The sequence below is a fragment of the Chrysoperla carnea genome, chromosome 4, assembly GCF_905475395.1.
Source record: "Chrysoperla carnea chromosome 4, inChrCarn1.1, whole genome shotgun sequence".
Classification (NCBI taxonomy): domain Eukaryota; kingdom Metazoa; phylum Arthropoda; class Insecta; order Neuroptera; family Chrysopidae; genus Chrysoperla; species Chrysoperla carnea.
In genome coordinates this window covers 53,328,376-53,348,667 of record NC_058340.1, presented here as the reverse complement: position 1 = coordinate 53,348,667, position 20,292 = coordinate 53,328,376, and the positions used below count along the sequence as shown (strand labels likewise).

Here is a 20,292-nt window from a genome sequence, read left to right as displayed (position 1 = left end):
GAGAACCAGTGTTTTTAACATATAGAGCCTAAGTGGCCGAGCGGTCTAAGATGATAGACTTTAATCGTTTGTCTACTTAGATTAAGGTTGCAGGTATGGTACTTGTAAAATTCTATTAACATGCAAAGAAACAAAATGATAACATAATTGATTATTAATTAATTAATATTAATAGCATCAGGGCTAGCAGAGATTACATTCCTAAAATGTTTATATTGTAATTAACTTATTCAGTTGGCAACCCTAGTTATAGCTCGCGTCGCGTTGTTATACTTTCATTATATGCTTAACACTGTACATTTTCTTAACTCTTATACCTTTGTGTACAATAAAAAAATTATTTTGTAATAAATAATTTAATATTTATATGAATATAAACATAAATATTTACACATAATACAGTTTTTAGGATTCCGTAATTTTAACAAGAAATTTAACAACCAACTTATAAGTTAATTGTTGAAATATCCTGTATATACACTGTTTGTTAGTATGTATAATGATTTGTTTATATGTGTATACGGACTAATAATGATTCGAGAACAAAACAATGTTTTACTTATATTTTGGAAGCGTAGGAAACAAATAAATTTTAAAACAACCTATTAAGATATTGATATGTAATTTTCTTTTCGCGGCGCATCACTTCTCTTTCTTATCTTCCGTATCTTATAGTCTGTTTTAACGATAATGCAAAGAAACTTAATTTTAGATTAGAAAAAGGTTCATATCAATTATGATAAAAGTTCATTGATTTTAAAGATATACGATGATAAAGTTTCGAAACAATACTGGAAAAAAGTAAACACAGGTCGGAGGATTCCATTTTCGAACATAATCTCTGTTCATAAATTCTTATGAACTTTTTTCTAATTTCTGTAGAAGGAATCTTCAAATAAAAAAATTAATAACTTTGTATCAAAAAAAAACTTTCCATCCAAAATCTTTTTTACGAGCCCTTTTGATAGTAATCTAACCACAAATTTCTTGAAAATACCTATCGATTGATATGAAACTTGATCAAGTAGAGAAAAATGTTTCTTAGATAGTTTCACCACCAAACAAGAGCAAAAAAGAATTAAATGGTTATTGAAATGATATTTTTGTACTGCATTTATAATCAAAAGTTCTATTGACTCTTTGCAAATAACATGGTACAATGGCCACTATGGTCAATGGTCAAATATCTGTTCCTATAACAATCAAGTCTCATAGACAGTTTTTTTGTTATTTAACAAAAATATAACTGAATTAGAAATCGAAAAATTATTTTGGCAAACATTTAATAAGTCTCTGTGTTGCAACACTCTGATAATTCATCTTTACGGTTTCGCGTAGCGGGCTCCTCGTTTTGTCGAGCACCGGGAAAAAATATTTTTGCTAGGGTAGTATAAATTTTTCAACATTTTTTCGGTTTCATTTATATTATTGCTTACAAAAGCAAGGGCACCTAAAATATTTATTAAACAATATCCGTTATTTAATACAGAACCTATAAAATATATATTTCCATTAAATACCAACATTGTTATTTACAAATGAGATACTTAAATATTCACATTTTTCAACAAAATTAAATTCTTATTATATTTATTTATGTAATTGATTTTTATTATTGTTTGTACAAAAAAAAAATAAATGCATATATTATTCATCGAATTAAATCAAATTAAAACCATGCATATAAACATAATTCTATAGATTTTTATTAGCAAATAGTATTTAATTGTGTTTGTAGTTTGTATGTAGGTTAACTTTAGGTAAAACGTTCATATGAAAGGAAATTCCTTAAATACTTTTTTATAAGTAGGTGGTATATAATTCTAATTAGTAGGGTATCATTCTAAATTATTTTTATAAATAAATTGGCAGTACATAGTCGGTGTGGTACTGAAGTCGAGTGAGTGCGATCCCTGTAGTACACACGACTAACTTCCCAGAGGGAGAAAAAACATTAAAAAAAAGGTCTTGTTAGCCTTCATAGATTATTCTTCGAACATGTACTGCAGCTTATGCTGGAACAATCATTATCTCCATAGATAAATGATGTGTTTATCCACTTTTCAAATTCTGTTTATTCAGTTTTTTCCAGTTTTTTTATTACAACTAAAAAACGGCTCAACTAATAAGAGAATAATTATATTTTGGTTTATTTTAATGGTAGTTATAAATCACCTGTAGCATTGTACTGAGATTTAATTGTATTCTAAAGTGTCTATAGAACTCAATCTATTTGAGTTTAATGTAGGTCATTGTGTCGATTTGTGTAGTTGAAATTGTCAGTCATTTATATAATTGAAATAAAATATATTGAAATTAAGAGCTTTTACGAATCATTAGAAATAAAAGTTTTGCTTTAAATTTTTAAAGCTATTTACTTGAAATGTTCTCAACAGTCTTTTCAGCGCATCTTGATGTTACTCCATCAATTTAAAAACGGTGTTGATACATTGTTCTGATCATGAAACGTAAAGATATGCTGAAAATTTCTATTTGGATTTTGTCACCTTTCATCAGAGATGAATTAAATGTCGAGAACGCCCTAGACAAGCACCCCATCTACACCCCTCTAGCGGCCATATATTATAAGTTTTTACTAATACTTAAAAACTTCCTCAAGCGCGCCCCTTTGTAAATTCGCGATCCTGATCATGTGACTAATTTGCTTTAGAGAAAATTCGATTACGGATAATCTGCCTCTACAATACATTCACGAGAAAAATGTCGACAAACGAACATACCTAACAATGAAGTGTAAAAATAGTATGTTGAAAATATCGATTTGGCTTTTCAGACCAATTACAAGTACTTTCCAGTGGGAAGGGAAAAAGAATGCTAATACAAACAATTAAGACGTATTATTTAATAAACGTGACCTCCGTTTTAGATTTTTTTATTTGAATAAATTAATCTGATTGACTAAATATTATATTTCAATAAAAAAAATAATTGTAATTTTTTTAAAATAAGTTCATTTTTTATGACATCCGCATATCAATTATTGTACTTATAATATAATATGTGTTATTTTATTATTGCACTAATTTTTTTGTTGTTACATTTCTTTGTAACTCCGCAGGCAAGGTTATATCATTCATTAGAGAACGGGAAAAAGACCCACCCAAAACCATGGTATAAATATAATATATATCCACGTGCCTTTAAGTGTTATTATTATATGATTATACCTTTGTTTTGTTCAATGTGAGGCCCACATTCAGGTGATAATCATGTTAAAAATAAAATTATGTTTTGGTCAACAATACCCAATCAACCATAATAATTATTAAAAGGGTGTCCTTCCCTAAAACAGATTTAGCGCATTTATTGACAATATTTATTTCGACATTAAACGCTAATATTGGCCCTTTTTTTATTCTAATACAGAAGTCAAAGTTTATTTCAAGCTTTCGTAGAAAATCTCTGACGAAAATATATCGAAAAAACATTTTTATTTGATTTTTCATGTAATTTAACAATTGAAAATGGTTTTTCTAACATGTTAATTCAAACGCCACTGATGTTAACATATCGCTTTAGTAACGACATCGCACGGAGAAATGATAAAATAACATACAAAATGATAAATGGTTTGTCTCAAAACTTATTTTCAATATATTATAACTTAATTTTTCATGGAAACAAGCCGAAAAATGTGATTTTTAGCGTGATTTCGATTGGCTCTTAACCTCAACGGATATTAAGACGTCACAACAAATCACAGGGAATTTTTTTTATTCAAAAATATAACTATTTTTTAGCTAGTTACTCTTAAAACTCACCTTAGTTACTCGTAAATTAGTGCAAAAAAAAATTCTCAATTATCTGTAATGCAACATTAAACGCGTTATAACGTCATAAATATTAATTTTAGAAAAAAAATTTTAAAGTAAAAAAATTTAAGCTGGTTCTGCGAGTCACGCATGTCGAAACAACGGACACAAATTGTTATAAACAATTTTTAATAAAAATGCTGCGTATTCAATGGGGGGGACACTCTATATAACACTGTTGTATTGTCAGTCTGTTCAATTCTATCAGTCAATTTAATTTTTAATCAATTAATTTTATACGTAGTTTTTCAAAAGAAATCCGTCCGTCATGTCAGTCATGATTTTTATACTATTTTGTAATATTTAATCATAAGTTACATATATTATTTTTTTTTTAAATATTTTTATTTTATAAATCATATTATTCAAACAATCAGATAATAAATATTATTAATTTACCTTTAGGCTGGGATCTACGAATTTTTTTTAATGAACTCAATTATTTTATATTTTACAAATTTTAATAGATTATCGCTATCCTTTGTTGCCATTATGTCAATGTTAAACTTGAAGACATTGGCAAAAAATTTCAGGTAAATTGTTTCAAATAATACAACCCTTATAAAATTACATAATTATTGAAAGAAAATGAGTTTCACAGCGCTTGTTACACGATCTTATTTGCAAAGCCGTAGCGTGCCCATGCAGGGTTCTCACAATAGGCGCAAAACCAATGTGCAACCTCGTTAGTGTCTATTCATTACTTACGTAAGCATTTTGGGGAGAGGAGTTTCAAAAAATCTTATCATGTACTTATATGGAGGGAGGGGGACAATCCCAGAAATCGAAACACATCGCCTCAGGCTTTTACCCTACCGACAGTATTAGAGAATTCTAGCTGAATTTTTCTCTAGAATATAATAGTTTCATTTTAACACATAAAAAACTATTAAATATCGAAGCGTGGGATGGCTTCGATATTTAATAGATTATTATCGTTAGTTAAAAATAGATCATGAAATTTGAAAGAAGTTAAAATTTATGTAAAAATATACTTTAATATTCTGATTTCGAGTCAGAAAAGCACTTTTTTCTTTTAAAATATTAAAATTAAAAATCGTAATTTTTAAACTGTATGTTTAAACGCGTGACCTAAAACGCGGGTAAGCCCTGCTGTGATGTCATAGCGGTATGAGTCATAGACCATCAATTAGTTCAGTGTAGACAGCTGGGTATAATATATATATAGATAATAAGTATTTATATTTATTATAATCAGATGTCTATGAATATATCTGTCAAACCTATTTGTGTTATTTCGTATAGTGATACCCATATTACGTCATCAAATTGGATGCCCGCGTTTTTGACAGTTTAAAAAAGGTTTAAAATTTAATTTAAGTTTTTGGCAAGAAAGCGTGTTTATTTTTCCGAAATAAATTTTTTGTGGCTTTTTATTAGCAAAATCAACATTTTGAAGTACTTTTTCAAAAATAGTGGAATACCCTATTATTTTTTCCGCTTCGGTGTGTTTACCTGCTAATAAAAACGCGTGGTAGATTTTTTTATTATTTTAATTGGTATTACGCTATAAAAAAGTGAATTAATATATAAAATGATATTTAAGAGTAAAAGTGAATTAAGATATGACACCTAAGTATAAAAATAAAACTAATTATTTAAATTGAATTTCTAGTTGATTTAATACAACTATTTATTCGACCAAAACACTGAATGTAATGTGTACAACGTGACATAAAAATATTTATTTTTTATTATTAGCTAATTATAGTTAAATCTAATTTATTTTTATACTTCAATTAAAAAAAACACTGTTTATAAGTGTACTGGTACTTCTATAATTTCCTATTATATTTAAACTACCCGCTATGGTGTAATAATAAGGCCGCTGAACAGGTTTTCGTGGCCGATTGAGGTCCAAGAAAACGACCTATGGTTTTCAGCGAATTTTTTAATGCTGAATCTGAAAATCAATATCGTTTTTTCGAAATATGGTGCACCAACTATTTATAACCAATTTAATTTTTTATAACGCTACCCACCCATCATGCTAGATCAATAATGATTTAACTGTGAAAACGGATCACATTATTCTCAAAAAATAACCCCTCGACAGAATTTTTCAATAATATTAATAAGAATAAAAATTATTCGAAAATTTCGTGAGAAAACCGGGAAAAAAGCACTTTTTTAGACATTTTCGCTTATACCTCGGGTTCTAATGAAAATAGGAAACTCTACGGCATCTCATTTAATTTGAGTATCATACTGTACCCAAATATTGTTTAAAAATAAAGTTACACCAATTAAAAATCATGAAATTTTAGAAAACATTACATGTAATTTGTTTAAACGTTTTTTACGCATAGTTAAAAATAAAATGCCATATTATTGTCCAATAAAAGGGAATATTTTCCACTTTTCTGAGCATCCCTAACTTAATTTTCCTCGGAGATATGATCATTTGAAGTTAGATGCCAGTACTCGAATTAATCGCATTGCTATGAGATAAAATAAAAATAGCCGAATTGACCTAAGGATTTGAAAGATTTACGTATAGCGTATATAAATCAGATATGTAAAATTTATGTATGAAAATTATATTTAAGTTTTTTTTTAATACAACCATTCTTTAATTACGTAAAAAAGCAAAATAGTAAAATCACGAAATGTTTTACATATGTTTTAAAAAGAAATTTAACTACGCCCGTGAGATAAGAAATTCTTTTCTCATTCATTTTGCGTGCCAAAAAAAGTTCATTACCGCTCTCAATGTGGTATTGAACACTCATTTTTTTCATTACCATACTCAATTTCAACCAATGAGAATTTAGCTTAAAACGGAGCAACATCAAATTAGCCAAATTACTATCAAAATCTAAACTAATACAAGTTACTATTCGTTGTGTACGTAGTCATAGTCACAATAAAATCGACACCAGCGTTTCCAGTGCAATATTTTGGCGTTAAAGGAGGCTCTTATGACTAATTTGCAATTTTTAATTTATTGCATAGTTCATAGTTTTTGTAATTTATAAAAAAAAACTGTTGTTTTTTAAACCCCCAAAAAAAGGGTTTAATCCTTTCCCGAGTGGATGATTTTTCGTTACGAAGTTGTTCCGAACTAATAATTAAGAAATTTGCCAAATTTCAAAGATGTAAATCTTTTTTTCCTTATAGTTATTTAATTTTATTATATTTGTACTATATTATTTATTGGCCTAGTCAAGTTGGAAAGGTTGATTTTTAAAACAAAACAGCTGGACAATTATTTATGCAGTCATTATTACACTAAATAAAAGTATATACAGTGAACCCGCAGTAATCCGATAAACGTTTTGCAAAGTGGTGTCGAATTATCGAATTTGTCGGACTATCGAGTACTGCTACGTTTGTAAACTGCAACCCCTTGTAGTCCGGAACTTTTTGAAAAAGAATACCTTGTAATCCGACAAATTACATATCGAAGTGAAAAGATTTCAATCATTTTCTAATTTCATTCACGAAGAATTCCGGTATTTATAATAAATCTGCTTTGTTATTACCGTTATAGTTATGTCGGATTACAAGGGATGCCGGATTATGAAGGGGCCGGATTACCGCGGGTCTACTGTAATCATAAATATATACACATTACAGGGACAATCATAAAAACTGTCAAACGTGTATACGACTTTAATTTTCATGGTGAGGGCTCGATAAAACTTATATGCAAATTACGTACATATTTGTATAATGTAATGTTTAAACAGTATGTTGATAATTTATGTTAAACTATAGGCGAAACGAGATAAACGATAAGCTTCTAAAAATTAAATTATGTAACTATAGTAAGATGTCATGGAATATGATTCTTGGTTAAATGTAAAGAATCATCATAATAAAAATTCAAGGTGCTTTTGGGATTTAGGAAAAAATAGACCAGAAAAAATAGACCGAAAAAAATTTCTGTAATAGTGTCTCATTTTTGAACGCAAGGGCTAAAAACTTCAGAACCCAACCAATTCCTCTATAGTCGACAAACTCAACCCAACAAACTCGTAATAACAACAAAATGCGTGGTCTATAAAATTTTCGGTCTATCTTTTCGATTACCGTGCTTTTGTCGTAGGACGTACGAGAAAAAAATTATTGAGGAAAACCGGAGAAAGGTCCGAAATTTTGCAGTTCCGGAGGAGGTATAGATCCTCTTTTCGCTTTTTTCACCTAACTTCACTTCTTCCAACCTATCGATTGGGTTATTAATAGAACTTCCGCCCTTTTTAACCGACTGAGCAACGCAAAGGAGTGGTAATGTGTTTAATAGTCTATATATGTGTGTTTCTATATGGCACACTAGAGACAAAACCCGAGGGCCGATTTGAATGGTTTAGACGTCAACCGATTTGTCTTAACATTGCGAGTGCTACTGAAGATATGGTAGTAATTAAAATTCAATATGGCGACCAACAGACGCGGGTAAGCCCTGCTGTGATGTCATAGACCATCAATTAGTTCAGAATAGACAGCTGGGTATAATATATCCATAGATAATAAGTATTTATATTTATTATAATCAGATGTCTATGAATATATCTGTCCAACTTATTTGTGTTATTTCATATAGTGATACCCATATTACGTCATCAAAAGGGATGCCCGCGTTTTTGACAGTTTAAAAAAGGTTTAAAATTTAATTTAAGTTTTTGGCAAGAAAGCGTGTGTATTTTTACGAAATAAATTTTTTGTGGCTTTTTATTAGCAAAATCAACATTTTGACGTACTTTTTCAAAAATAGTGGAATACTCTATTAAAAATAGATCAATTCGTTAAATAAGTGAAAATTGAAATGAAAATATTAATAAAGAAGTTATAGAATCCTAAAATAGATAGAGAATGGAACAAGTAAACTCCAATAACATTTTAATAACGTGCATGTTGTATAGGTTATAAGTTATAATATTTAATATAAATATAGCTCAACTTTTTTAAGATTAGAATTAGAAAGGCGTGGTATGGTGGTCATTATAAAATATGTCTGTATCTATGAATTCTGTACTGTAATAATAATATAAAAATATACCGGAACATGATATATTTATTTGTAACATATCTGTTGTTTTGTTATAATATTAATAATAATATTAATATTTTTATTAACGCAATGTGTTATAAGGTCTGCTAGTTACTCCATCTTTGATACAAATGTTCAAAATATAATTAAATTTTTTTTATACATATTACAAAATTATAATATTTATAACCAGCAAATTTCATAAAATAAAATCATTAATTTAGATATCAATCAAATGAAAATCTCTTATCACACATGTTCCATAAAATATACTATGCATGTTTATTAAAAATAAATTTTTATAAGGAAGTCAAATGCGTTGATCTTAAAACGACCCTTTAAGAGATACGCCCTATTATCCAAAAAAAGCAGAGCTAAGTACATTTATAAACTACGTGGATTTTTGCAACCATTAAAATCTGAACTTGAATTAAACTTCTCCGGGTAACAAAATTAAATTCTTAAAGATGTATGAACATGGTAGTGGGGGCACAAATTTAAAAATTGATTTTGAAGATAAATTTATTTTATTGCTTGACGATAGAAGACGAAAAGTAAGAATAAAATTTTTCGATATCTGGCTTAATTTTCAAAATATCGAAAATTGAAAATTTTGTTTAATTATTTAGCTTTCGATATTTCGAAAACCAAGACACATATCGAAAAATTTTATTCTTATTTTTCGTCTAAATTCATGAAGTTATAACAAAATTCATCATCAAAGTTGAAAATAAGATAAAAATAATTTCAACCCTTAATCTACCCTGCTCTTACTTCCCTTATATGGACGGTGACACTTAGTTTTTTTCTTTTCTAATTCATTGCTAATATGTTTACTTTCTATTAAAAAGTTTTTTTTAAATTTGTTTTCATTCATTCCAAATGAAAATTATCAAAAACTTCCAAAATATGTCGTTTTTTGAGATTCCTTCATAAGAGCCAATGTATTTTATATCGATTTAAATGACTTTTTTCTTAAAAATTTGCACGGATACCTAAGCTGAAATTTTAACCACATATTCTTTGAGTAAAAGACTACCTACAAACAAATTTTGAGCCTTTAAATCAAACATTGTTGTCATGCTCATACATCCTTAAATATGTCATTTCAGAAAATCAACAATAATAGATAATTTTTGATCTATCATAAATATTATGTTCTAATTTTCATATTAAAAAGTTTCAAGAAAGCTATTGAAACATATTTTATTCGGGATATTTAGTTTTGGTTATAGTTTTAAAGTATGATTTTGTTAATTCAAAATATACCAATATTTAAATTTGGTTAAAAATTCAATAGGTACTTACAAAAGATGTTATTAACTATACAGAAATATTGAACAATCCTTACCTGAAACAAAAATAAAATTAAAATTAAATAATTATCACATACAAGAGGAAAAGTTTTAAAAAAACTATATTCTTCAATTTTAATTATCGAAAAGTAATAGCACAGGTGCTCATAACCATACTTTTGTCATCGTAGTCCAATAAAATGAAGATTTAAACTATCATGAACACGGAAACCTGCATTTTTGAATATAAGTTTGTTTTGACATTAATTTGCAGTATACATAATTAAAAAAATATTGAATTCTATTTAAGGAATAGCAAAACTACCCCCAAAATCTCTTTTTTGAAAAAATCTCGAAAATATACGAAGATATGGAAAAAAGTGGATATCAAAATTTTCTATAAAATCATTTCTAATCACTTTTGACGTATTTACAATAGAAACCGAGATATTTGCAATAATCAAACTAATTTATAGCTCAGCCGCATAGTTTTTATTTTTTAACTCCAAAAAGAGGTGTTTAAGCCGCAGCCTCTGGGTAGTTTTTGGTTACGAAATTGGTTGTTACAACCAAATAAACAACTGTGCCAAATATCACTCATAAAACATTTTTTCTTATATGTATTTCATTTATTGTACTGTAATTCAGTAATTTAAATAAACGAGTCATAAAGAATTACTAATTTTGGTAAAAAACAGTACAATCTCACTAACCCGGCACTATTAAAAACCAGATTGTATCGGATTATAGGAATGATCGGATTACTAGATTGTATAGAAAAATTCATAATAAGTATCATCACTGGCACGTTAATAATTTTTTTTTATAATTTTTTATGAAATTCGATTGCCGGATGGTATCGGATTATTGAATTGTCGGATTCGTGAGATTGTACAGTAATAGCTTAAAACTATGAGATAGAAAAATTTAAGTAGAACAATTTCAATAAATGTATTTATAAAATAATAATTAAACCGATTTTAAAGCATTGATTAATTCCAACTCATAAAATTAATAACATTTTATTAAATTGTACTTATTAAAAATTAGCATTGCAATATTTATTATTATTTAATAATTTATTAATAACAAATGTATACTAATTATTACTACAATATTTCTTATATATTTTAATTATTATTCATTAACTATTATTTAAAATGTTTTGAATTTTAACTATTATTTAATATTTAAAACTATTTTAAATTGCAATATCACTGTTTTAATTAATTTAAGTTTTTTAAATGAAATTATTTATAATTTCATTTATTTATAATAAATAAAAATATGTAAATGTTCAAGTTAAAATTTAAGAATTTAGTTCAAAAACGAAAACATAATCAAATAATACACTGAAAAAAAAATAAAATATTGACAACCTCATCCCGAAGTTGGCCGTTTCATTTGAAATAAAGTAAAAATACTTTCAAACAATTGCCTAACAGTTCGAACAAGTACAGCTAAATATTTGTATTAACAGTAGAATGGGATTGAATTTAAAATATGAATTCATTGATACAAAATCATTGAAGTTAAATAAACAAAATCATTACTTCTATGAAAGAGATTGATTTTAGTTTAAAGTCATACATTTTATTGATGAAAAATAAAATTGTACTTAGTTGGAATACATAATAGTGTAAATAAAGCGAACCGATGAATTAAAAGAAAATTTCTTTGCGTTTACTTTAAACAGAGAATTTGGTTATGATGATCGCATATCTATCATGTCTAGTCCATATGTGATTGAGACAACTACATGAAGATTAATGTTGATTTTTTTGAAAATCCGAAAGATTGGGAAAAACAAAAATATACAAATCGGTATGAAAGTCTACGCTTAAAAATTTTTATGAAAAGCTTTTTTTTTCTAAAATCTCTAAAATAAACCAAACTACCTTTTCTCTAAAATGCATAGTTATCGTAAAATTGCAAAAAATTACGGAGAAACGTGCGAATATGAAAATTTTTATTCTGCAGGTAAAAAGTTAAAACTTGGCAAAGATGGCATTGCTGCACCCAAAACTTAAGTAAAATTTCTGAAATTTCATCTAATTTGATGGGAGTATTTGGTTATTTATGCCAAAAACACCCTGTATAAAGCCACAAATTTCTTGTAAAAAATTTTTTATTTTAATCGAATGTCAAAATGATAAAGATTTAAAAAAATTAAACCCCTGCTACACGCCTCCGGAAGATTTTCTAATAGGATAGTATAAAATCCTTGGAATTATTATTGACCCTATATTACATATTTTTTTATGCGTATAAAAATATTTATAATATAAAAAACATTAATCGGATATCCTGTGATTTCACTTATCGAATACTTTTGTTTTTTAATACATTATACTTACTCTCTTTACTTGTCAAAAGAATTATATTTATTGCAAATACAATTTTTTTTTATTACTATCAAGGAAAGTTTATAGTAATTACAATTATTTATAATTCTTCTTTAAAAATTAGAAAACTTAATTCAGTTAAGAGTAATAAGATTTGAGCAAATGAAGAATAACCATTTATTTTTTATTAATTATTTTAATCATTTACTGTTTATGTATGCGAAATTACATGCGTTATAAAAAATTCACTAAATTATAAATAAAGAGAGAGCAATAAACTTAAGCATTTTCGTATTCGTACTTACGGATATATCGAACGAGGGAAGAAATCGAAACCAAATACACTCGGCTCTTTGATCCATGAAAATTTAGTCCGGGATGGATCGTGTGTTCCGTGGAAGTCATTGTTACAAGAACAGTGATTACAATGGCTATTCCTCTCGACTAAACAACTAGTCAGTATTAATTTTAATCAATGCGCAAGTGTTAATTTAATCTTGAGTTAAAGTTCGAAAAAACCGGTACGAATATCAATCGAAAACAGAGTGCCCAGTTTGGTACGACTTTAGCGAAAAGTTACAGCAAAATAGAAGTTGCATGATTTTTATTTTATTTTCTTTCGAAAATTTACTAAATTTTACAAAAAAATTGTTTTAATTGATTTTTTATATAATTTTACAATTGAAAATAGTTTTTCCAAACTGTAAATTCAAACGCAGTGACGTCCACTCGCTTAAGTAATGCCACCGCACGGAGAAATGATAAAATAACATGCAAAATGATACATAGTGTCTCTCAACTTGTTTTCAATATATTACAAGATAATTTTACATTTAAATATGCTGAAAATGTTAATTCCAGTTGGCTCTCTATTATTATTATCTTCAACTCTCCTATTTAATGTTATCAGCAAAAGTGAATAGTTTTCCCAAAAAATCGCCTTTTTTCAAAATTTCTCAATAAACCCGCCAGAAAAGATCGTTTTGGGGCAAATTTTTGTGCAACTTTTTTGAATTTTTGTTTTTGATATCGTTAAGAACCCATCCTCCATGGTCACAAAGTGTGTACCTCAAAAAAGTCTAATCTCGTTTTAGGTGACTGATATAGTCAGATATTTTCAAAAAAATATCTGAACATTGATGTATTTGTTGAGACAGAATAACGCAAAGTTAATCAATTTTATTATTAACAGAAACGACTATAGTATTGTGGTTGAAGGGAGATAGCTATATTAACAGAATTTTAAACAATACTTCTTACACTATATTTTGTATGACAAATAGTTGAGAGGTAAAATAACACATTATTTCACGACAAGCATGTATACTCTTACCATGCATATAGTCCAAAATATTTTTACAATATTGTAGGCATACAAACACCTTAAACCAATTTTAAACATAATTTTTGAACGATTTGAAATTTGTATTTATTTGTTACGCATTCATCGAATAATTGAACAATTTGAAATTCACAAAAGTTTTCTCTTGTTTCAGATATTTTGTTTGGTACTGCTGATATCAACATGCATACCTTTCAGTATATCGACTGAAAATGTAAGAGGGACACGAAACATAGAAATATCTACAAAACGACAATTCAGCTCAAAAGAAATCAATAGTGACGATCATTTAAGAAATTCACAAGATAAAGATGAAACATTACGAATGGAAAGTGCTGGTGGCGGAAAAAATAAAATACAAGATAATGATGATGAAGATAGGAAAACTCTAGCGCAACAAGTTGTAGAAGGCAAATATGGTTTAATTCAAAAAGAATTATTTGCAAAACCAGTCAAAAGTTTTGGTATTATTAGTTATCGGGGTAATCCAGAAGTACCAAAAGATAACAGTCGAAATTTAGGTGGTTTAAATGCCGAAGATATTTGGTTAGCTGAAGACCATCTATTAATATTAAAAGGAGGAATATTTCCAAGCCACAATTCAAAAAGTAATGTTAATTGGCCTCCAATTGATAATTACAAAGCACCACGTCGTCAAGTGAAAATTCCTTTACATCCAAAAGTCCCACCGCCCTTTCCTGTACAGTTACAAGATAACGGACCAATCGAAATTATCGGACCCAATGGTACGACGCAAACTTTACCAGAAAACATCGACACGACATATCCGCCGGAAGGATATGCACCGGGAACGGGACCATTTTTCCCCACCGAGGACACAATATCATCAATTATCAAATCGGGAAACTTCAGCAAGGGGAACGGTCCGATATCGTTCCCCTTACCACCATCCCAACAAAAATTAAGCCCACTGCCTCCATTTATCGCATCACTACCACCAAACGCAGTGTATCTACCACCACCGGGAAATCAAACGGACATGTACGACGAGGACGACCCTTCAATTTATTATCCGCCGCCTTACAGTTTTTATTATTCCAAGGGTAATTTATCACATATTAATCCAGGACCATTAGTACCGGGTATAATATTACCTCCACCACCTGATTTCTTTGGTATTTTGGAACCTAAAGTCAAGAATAAAGAATCTACTAAGAAAGTTAAAGGTACGACTACAACACCTAAGAGTACTTCAATTAAAACTACAACTGGTGTTTATACAACTCAAATTCCTCCAACATTAGAAACAACTACTGTATACAAACCTCAACCAATTTATGTACCGGATCCGGATATACCAGAAAAGATCACATTTAACATCCCTGTTGAAATTGTAACAGAGGAACTAGATAAAACAACAATTACAACCACTCCGCCAACAATTAAATACACAACTTCCTTACCAAGTCGCAAAATTAAACCAGTTACAAAAAATTATCAATATTATACAACGGAAAAGGAAAAAACAATCCCTTACTACAATACAAATACGGTAAAGAAAACAAAATTATACACCACAAAACCAACAGAAATTCCAACTACAACCCCAACTCCCTCGTACGATGATTACTCGGAACCGTACTATACAAACGATATACTACAAAATTTGAATCCAATTTATACTCCGCCAAAGAAGGTTAAAACAAGTCGCGTTCGAATTACTACAACGGCTGTACCATTAAAAGCGCCAGCATACTTTACGACAAATAGTGAGATTGAATCAAATTCAGTAACAAGTGATCCAATTGCGTATTATCAACAACGACAAAATAATTTATCGACACGGCAATCACCCAAATTTAAACCGCAAACTCAATTCTATTATTACGAGACACCAAAAACTACAACCGATCAAACATCGTATCATTATTTCCGAACCCCAACGTCTTCAGCCTCGTATGATGAACAACCTTTATACATACCCACACCAAAACAAAATTTACAATATCATCGACCCACAATTAAACCAGAAACGATTAGCAGTCAAATTATACGCTTACAACAAGAGATTCAATCGTACTTAACATCTCCAAAGTATAAAATTGATAAAACAACTTCAAAACCGATTTATGAATACAGTTTTCAAATTGCTGATTACGCACAAAAAACTTCGAATATCGGTGGAACCAACAATGATGATCAATTTCGTCCAATTACTGGTTTTTATTATTCAACAACTCCCAAACCAATTGTTCAATATGAAACTCAAACGCTGAAACCAATTCCACAATATGAAACGCAAACACTTAAACCGATTCAACAATATAAAACGCAAACACTTAAACCAATCGCACAATATCTAACACAAACGTTAAAACCAATCGAAAATTACGATCATAACTATGAATATGATGTAGTTGTTAACACAAGTCCTTTACCAATCAAAACACGAAATAATTCGTATCGAAAATTACCACAAATTACAACGGAGAATCCTTTACATAATGGATATTATACGAAACAAGATGAAGGTTATTTAGATGAAATTACTAAGCAATATTTTACGGTATTTGGACAAAAATTGGATGGTCGTTTACCACCGGTGACAACTCCATTACCTAAACTTGTTTCAACAACAGCAAAACCATTAGTGGAAACAATTATAAAACCAGGGAATATTGAAATTAAATTTGGTGATAACAGTCAATTATCACCGAATTATCCGAAGAAAATATCATTGGAGCGTGATATTTTGGTTAATTATCAAAATCCACGACCACAGATAAATCCAGATAGTGAAATCATACCAAACATTACACCACGTCCAATATCTTTGGAATCAGACATCCTTGTTAATGAAAAATATCCAAGACCACCAATCAATCCAAATGCTGAATTTATAGCTCCCGTAAATGTAAATCGTGGTGTAATACGACCAATTATAAATGTTCAACGACCATACTATCGTAAACCAAATGCTGAATCGTTGGAGGAAGATCAACCAAAACAAACTCCATACTACAGTTATCGTAATCCAAATGGTGAGTCGTTGGAACAAGAACAACCGCAACAACCCCAATATTACAATTATCGTAAACCAAGTGCGGAGTCTTTGGGAGAAGGTCAACGTCAACAACCTCCATATTACAATTATCGTAAACCAAATGCAGAATCCTTGGAGGATGATTACGCTGAAGATTATAACACTAATAACAATGCTCAATTAATTAGTAATAGTTACGTGCAACAGCATCCTAAAAATATAAATCGTTATCGTGAGCAAACAACACCACAAAGGAATATTAAAGTTGGTGAAGGACAACCAGGACAATTTATATCATTTCCGTTGCCAGGTAATGGTGCACATTTTTATTTTCTAACACCACAAGTTGCATCTGTGTTAAATCAACAAAAACAAGAGAATGGTTATTTATATCCTGAACCAAACCAAAGACTGAGACGGAGTCGTGTTCGACAAAGAAGTGCACAAAGTTATTCGTCCTCAAATGTTAAAAGATAATTGTTTTTAAAAAAGCCATTTTAATAAATTGATTTGTTTTGTGAATGATAACTTGAACAATTAACAAAAATTAATTAATACGAAAAAAAAAAACATTATTTTTTTTGAAATTCTGGTGCATAAAATTTTTTATGCACATTGTAGGAAATAAGTGAAACTTTTTGGTTGTATGTATATTAATTGTAAATTGTTTCACTCGAAAGCAGGGTAGCAATCGATATTGATAATTAAATTTAAACAAATTTAAAAAAATGTTTGTAATAAGATTTGAAAAAAATTTACGACTACCCTGCCTTCTTATACAAAATGTTCTACTAGAAATAATACGCATCTTACGTTTGAAAAGAGATAGCAACCTGTCCATAAAATATATCACGCTAGATTTTTTCCTCCCTAAACCGCCATCTGTTACACTTTTTATATCCCTAACCTTTCACTAGAAAAAAATAGGTGATTCATAATTCATTTTCGAAATTAATCGAGAAAAGTTCAATCAAAAATATTTTGACAAGAAGTCATTATATTCAAAAACGTCATCACGTAAAACTAAGGCGCCAAAAAGTGTTGACAATCTATTTGATCTCCTCTATTTATTTATTCGGAAAACAAGAAACACCAACCGATTGAAAAATCCTTCAACTTCTCCCCAACAGCCTCTGTGGATACGCCCCTGGCAACTTCCCTTGAGTACTCTGAGGATATTTAAAATTCGGTGTTCTTTTAACATTTTTTTTATAGAAAAATTAAAATAAATTGAATCAACGTCACGTTTTGTTTAGGAGTTTTCCTGGCGTTTCTTCATGAGTTCTGCTCAAGATTCAAAGAGTAGAACCCATGAGCAAACGCATGAGTAGTAACTTCTTTAAAGAGTAGTAACTTCCAGCGGGACAATCTTTTTTTCAGTTGTAGAAATTTGTATTCTAAGTGTGTTCCAACCAGCCTGACACTTCCTTCTAACTAAATTCTATCTTATATAGTCACGCTATGCAAAATATTCCCTCCATATTCACATATTTTATGGACATGCCTTGAATATAAACTTGAAATTAGAAAGTTGTAAAATTTGATAAAAATTTGTTAAAAAAATTATATCGCCTGAGCGCTGACTTAACACCGGCAATCCTTCTTTCTATCAACAATATATTTTTTCTTTTAGATACTAACTGATACCGGAAACGACGATACTAACTAAGCAATTGTATACAGATAAAATTAGACAAATGTGCAATAGAGAAGTTGCATTAATTATATACAAAATATATTTAAATAATTTTTGTGACGTATTTACATCCGTTGAGGCTGTTAGCTAATCGAAATCACGCTAAATTAACATAATTCAATATAGTGAAAGCAAGTTGAGAAACAAACCATTTATCATCTTGCATGTTATTTCATCATTTCTCCGTGAGGATGCGTTACTAAAACGATATGTTGACGTCACTGGCATTTGAATTTCTGTTTAATTTTTCTCAGTAATTTTCAGTAAACTTTCGAAAAAACAATAAAATTAAAAAATGTGCAACTTCTCTATTACATCGAACAGGTGTTTTGTATAAAGAGATTCAATCAACGGCCTAGATAGATATTCAATCAATAGCTTAGAGACATTAAAAAAAATGTATTTTGTGAAAAAAATGCGTTTTATTTTTGGTAGATCAGACTGTATATACGTATATTTTCAAAAATTTGATGAAATCGCCATATGCATTAATTTAATATTAATATTATTTTATAAAATAAAAGTGAGTTATATTTATTAATTTTATTAGGTAAACGTTTTATCCAATTATAATTAATACGAAAAGTGTGGAAATATTGATGGTGGAAACATTTTATATAATATTGGGTCGTGAAGTGTATACTTTTGTGAAAAATTTATTAAATTTGATTTTCTTCATCGGATAAAATTAGTTGCCATAACTATTTTTAACAAATATTTTTAGTTTTCTCCGTAAATAAAGACATAATAGAGCTGCTGTTAAGAACAACTAAGTGCTGAGTAAATTAAATTCGATACTCAGAATAATACATACGGTTTTTCATCCAGAGGGCAAATTAATAAATGTTATTTTTTTTTGTTTATTCAGCACTTTATTGGTCTCAACAAGTTCAATTTTTAAAGGCAATAGAAAATCAATTTTATAGATCATGTATGTATAAATCATTAAATTGCATAATTGTTAAAAAATGAGAAATTATTGTGACAAAATTTTACATAAAAGATAATGTAGAAAATATTCAACAAATGTCAAGAAAATAAATAATCAGTCGAATTTTTTTATTTCAGGTTATAGAAAACCAATTTCATAAATAATATATTAAAGACGATACAATCATTTTCGAAAAGGTTGCTTCAATTCATCAAAATTGTTTCATTCTTTTACTATATCTTTAAAAATAATTTGCAACAAATTTAAATAGTGGAATACTGATTTGACGCTCAAAGCCAGCGTCAATCGTTATCAAGAAGTTACAGGGCAAAGCTTGGCATTTTTCTTAACAAAAACTATTTTTTTCGTTAACAACTGCCTTGCCCAGTAATATTGTCGAATTTCGTTAAGCTCCACTATAAATTACAACTACCACGGGAAAAATGTTATTATATTATTACTTACATACCTAGCCTCTTAGAAATCATTATTTTAAGGTAGTAAAGCAGTATCAAGGCAGGAAACAGTTTATTCAAATCAGCAATCTTTTCTGAATTGTCTTTTTACAAATTTAATACGTACTAACAATAATTAAAAACCATAAAAACATTTTTACAAACTCAGTTGACTAAAATTGAACAGTCAAATTCAATGATCAGCTGTTGTTAAAATTCATAAACATAACCTCAAAACTTAATATTTAAAGACAACGTAATTTATCTATAATTTCGATTATGAAAAAAAATAAAACATATTTAGTAATATTTTATGTCATTTAATAATAAAACATATTTAGTAATATTTTATGTCATTTAATAATTATGATACCATT

The 20,292-nt window shown here is 28.8% G+C and overlaps 2 protein-coding genes across 2 annotated transcripts in view; one reads left to right on the top strand and one right to left on the bottom strand.

The window, feature by feature from the left end:
- Positions 1-17,354, top strand: part of LOC123298075 — a 54,927-nt gene extending 37,573 nt beyond the window's left edge. Inside the window, exon 2 of the mRNA XM_044879971.1 lies at positions 13,984-17,354. Coding sequence (XP_044735906.1) covers positions 13,984-17,310 — 3,327 coding nt within the window. The 3' untranslated portion in view covers positions 17,311-17,354. The remainder of the gene's footprint in view (positions 1-13,983) is intronic.
- Positions 1-20,292, bottom strand: part of LOC123298078 (N-alpha-acetyltransferase 15, NatA auxiliary subunit) — a 103,053-nt gene that overhangs the window by 74,046 nt on the left and 8,715 nt on the right. The gene's annotated exons all lie outside the window — the stretch shown is intronic.